The sequence below is a fragment of the Arachis ipaensis genome, chromosome B04 (assembly GCF_000816755.2).
Source record: "Arachis ipaensis cultivar K30076 chromosome B04, Araip1.1, whole genome shotgun sequence".
Lineage (NCBI taxonomy): Eukaryota > Viridiplantae > Streptophyta > Magnoliopsida > Fabales > Fabaceae > Arachis > Arachis ipaensis.
In genome coordinates, this window is record NC_029788.2 from 13,616,380 (window position 1) to 13,619,648 (window position 3,269).

General features: G+C 34.5%; 1 protein-coding gene across 1 annotated transcript; it reads left to right on the forward strand.

Annotated features, from left to right (window-relative positions):
• Positions 74 to 3,199, forward strand: LOC107638876 (30S ribosomal protein S6). The gene is made up of 5 exons (XM_016342276.2): positions 74 to 426; positions 1,151 to 1,205; positions 1,309 to 1,365; positions 1,655 to 1,732; positions 2,539 to 3,199. Exons 1-5 carry the CDS (start codon positions 184 to 186, stop codon positions 3,009 to 3,011), a joined length of 906 nt encoding a protein of 301 aa, XP_016197762.1. The 5' UTR covers positions 74 to 183; the 3' UTR covers positions 3,012 to 3,199.

Consider the following 3,269-nt stretch of genomic DNA (forward strand, 5'->3'; position numbering starts at 1 on the left):
AAGTTTTTAAATTTTTATTTTACTATTTAAAAAAAAAAAAATATGTTACTAATATATTCGATAAAATCATTTTTTCAGTAAATAAAACATACTCTTTGTTTAGAAACTTGAACAACTACAACTGCAACTGCAGCTTCTTGTTCCTCTTATCTTGTTCTAACACTTCTCCCAAAACCCACACTCATGATTCACAACACCCTTACACTCATTCACAACACCAATCACCATTTCTTCATCTCCGCAAATGGGTACCCTTCCTTTTCTTCTTCTTTTCTACCATTTTCAATTCGAACCAAGCCCAGAAGAAAATCTACATCACTGGTTGTGAGTGCCCACAAGAAAGAGAATAAAGACGACAGCCATAGCTTTGTTTCCAACCCCAGCGAGTCCACTGGCTTCTTCCCAGAAGCAGTACTCCTTAAAAAAGTGAGCTTTTTTACGCACACCAACTGTTTGTTTAATTGTTTTTCTTCTTTCTCGTTTTTCTGTGGATTTTCTTGTGTTCAGAACAAGATACTCTTTTGGATATTTGTTCACCTTAAGCTTGTAGCGGTATAAATTGCTTTGGTTCTATTATTACTGTGCACTTCTAGTGTTTGAAAGTCATTTCTTTCTATTGTAAAAGCAAAATTCTTATCTGTTTTCTGTTTTGTTCAAAAGGAAGAATTTCAATCATGATAGAAGGTAAGGAAATGGATTACTTTTCCTACTCTCTTTTATAGGAAGAATTGCTGGAGAGCAAGAAATTTTGCCAACTTTAGAACTTGCTAGATTGTATGATATGATTATTGAGGATTGACTCTTGGATGAATCATTAATTATACAGTTATACTATATACTATTTAGTTTCTTCCAACTATGACCTTGCTTTTTGGTGGAGAATTCTGGGAGTATTGTTTAGGTGTGTAGCATGACAAGCTTTTGGGGAGACTCGGAAGGAATATGTTGCATCCTTTCCCTGCTTTGCCTATATTATTCGGTTCAGTTGTTACTTGTTTAGAATCTATATACGGAGATTCAGGAAGGATTATGTTGCATCATTTCCATGTTTTGTATATATTATTCTGTTTAGTTTTTTAGAGTTGGTATTTGTTCTTTGTGAGATGGAATTTCTCATTGGTATGGATGTTGTGTTTTTATCTATTTTCAGAAATCAATCCAGGAAGATGGCAAGGTTCTGCCGGAGTTCGAAGATGCTGAAGAAAGTGAGTGGTTGTGTTTCTGCTATTCATTCGGTTCTATTCTGTCTTATGGATTACTGTTCTCAGATGATTTGTTTTTCCTTTTTTCATTTATTTTTTTTTCCAGGACAACTTTTTGAAGCGCTTATGCTTGAGCTGGATAGCGATACGAGTGTTGATCAAAGTATGTTGATTTGTTTACCTTTCTATTAGGTAGAATTATAAGTCCTTTTTAGTTAAAGGCAAAGAAAATGGAATTTCTTTTGGTTGATCAATTTCCTGTTCTATAAAGATAGTCAAAATTTCATATGTATTTGTATCTATCGAAGTAATTGAACACAGCTGGTTGCTAAATTATCTGTTTTACACGAGTAAGTGGGAAAATGAAAGAGCTTTTTGCCAATGTTTGTCTAGTTCTCATGGAGAAAGTAAAATGTTCTACCTTACAATGCCTTGCTTCTTTGTCTGTGCAGTGCGCCATTATGAGATTGTTTACTTGATTCATGAAAAGCACAACGAACAAGTTGCAGCTGTCAACGAGAAAATTCAAGGTAATATTTTCCTTTACATGTGTGTATATTTTTAGCCATTCATGTTCCCTGAATGCCTGTAGAATTACTTCAATAGTTTTCCGTTTGAGGGGGTCATTTCCTACTCTAGCTATTTGAAAAATGGCTGAACTGTGGCTAGACCGAAGCAGCTGGTCTGTGACTGCCGCAAAAAGATCTCCGATTTGGCTAGGTTTTTATGTAATTGATCCGTCTAATTAACTCTATAGATATGGTTTTTAACCGTATTTTGCTGAAACCCAAGTTACTTAACAAATCGTAATCCTTGGTAGACATGCTAGGTTTTGATTTCTTTGTTCGTATTTATTCAGTAGGAAGACATTGTTATGAGAAGGAAAAAGAAAGGGAAAAAAAACCACTAAATATACTTTATCCGCTTTTGGGGAATATTGGGAGTTCTATATGCTCCAAGGAACTGAGGGTAGTAAAATGTAATCTGTGTGAATTCATAAACAAGTAAATTGTTAATTGGATTCTTCCAAAGATGCTAGATGTAACAGTGGTTCTTGTAAGAATTCGGAAAAGTTTTCTGCTATATTTAGCTGAGTTTAAAGTTTATGGTTGCTAACAGTGATTAGCAAAAGTATATTTTCTTCGAAGACTACCATCCAATAGAAATAATAGGACTTATTGCATGTTATGATGGATTGTTATATAGAAATGGAGTTATGGAACATGTCAGCAATTGAAATTGGATGATAGTGTGAAATTGTTTTATTAAGGATTCTTTTCTTTTCTTTTTTCTTTCATTGTGATTGTTTTCTGGACATGTTCGCAAACATTTGCAGACTTTTTGAGGGAAAAGAAAGGCACAGTGTGGAGATTTAGTGATTGGGGTATGAGAAGGCTGGCTTACAAAATAAAGAAAGCTAAAAATGCACACTACATTTTGATGAACTTTGAGTTGGACGCGAAATATATCAACGAGTTCAAGACAATGTTGGACCAAGATGAAAGAGTTATTAGGCATCTTGTGATCAAGAGGGACGAGGCGATCACTGAAGATTGTCCTCCTCCTCCCGAGTTCCATACTCTGCGCGCCGGTGCAGATGATGATTATGATGATGAAGGATATGAAACAGAATATGATGAGGATTTCGATGATGATTGGGATGGTGAAGATGATGATGATGGCGAAATTATCATTGTGGATGATGATGATGATTATGATGATGATGATGGTAGAGATCATAGAAATGATACATCAGCAAATATGATTCAGCCAGATAGAAAATTGAGGGCTGGGAACGTAGCTAGGTAGATGTTAGTATGTTACCTTTATTTTGTTACATAGGAAAAAATGCAGAGCAATTCTATACTTTGTAGCTCTAATTAAGCATATATAGATCCAAGTAACTAGGACTTTGTTTAATTGTTTTATAGGATTGGAGTTGCCCACTATTAATAGTTGTCTCATTGTTTTATATTTATCTATTTTCCTTGGTTTAATCTGGATTCAATCAAAGAGATAGAATAAAGTAACAACCACGCTACATTTCCAACAAAAATTTGCTATCAA

What these genes read in the sequence shown, in the direction of transcription:
- LOC107638876 (XM_016342276.2), top strand. Translation starts at nt 184, where the DNA reads ATGATTCACAACACCCTTACACTCATTCACAACACCAATCACCATTTC. An exon ending in AAGCAGTACTCCTTAAAAAA is followed by an intron (nt 427 to 1,150) that starts GTGAGCTTTTTT and finishes ATCTATTTTCAG; the next exon opens with AAATCAATCCAGGAAGATGG. An exon ending in TGTCAACGAGAAAATTCAAG is followed by an intron (nt 1,733 to 2,538) that starts GTAATATTTTCC and finishes AAACATTTGCAG; the next exon opens with ACTTTTTGAGGGAAAAGAAA.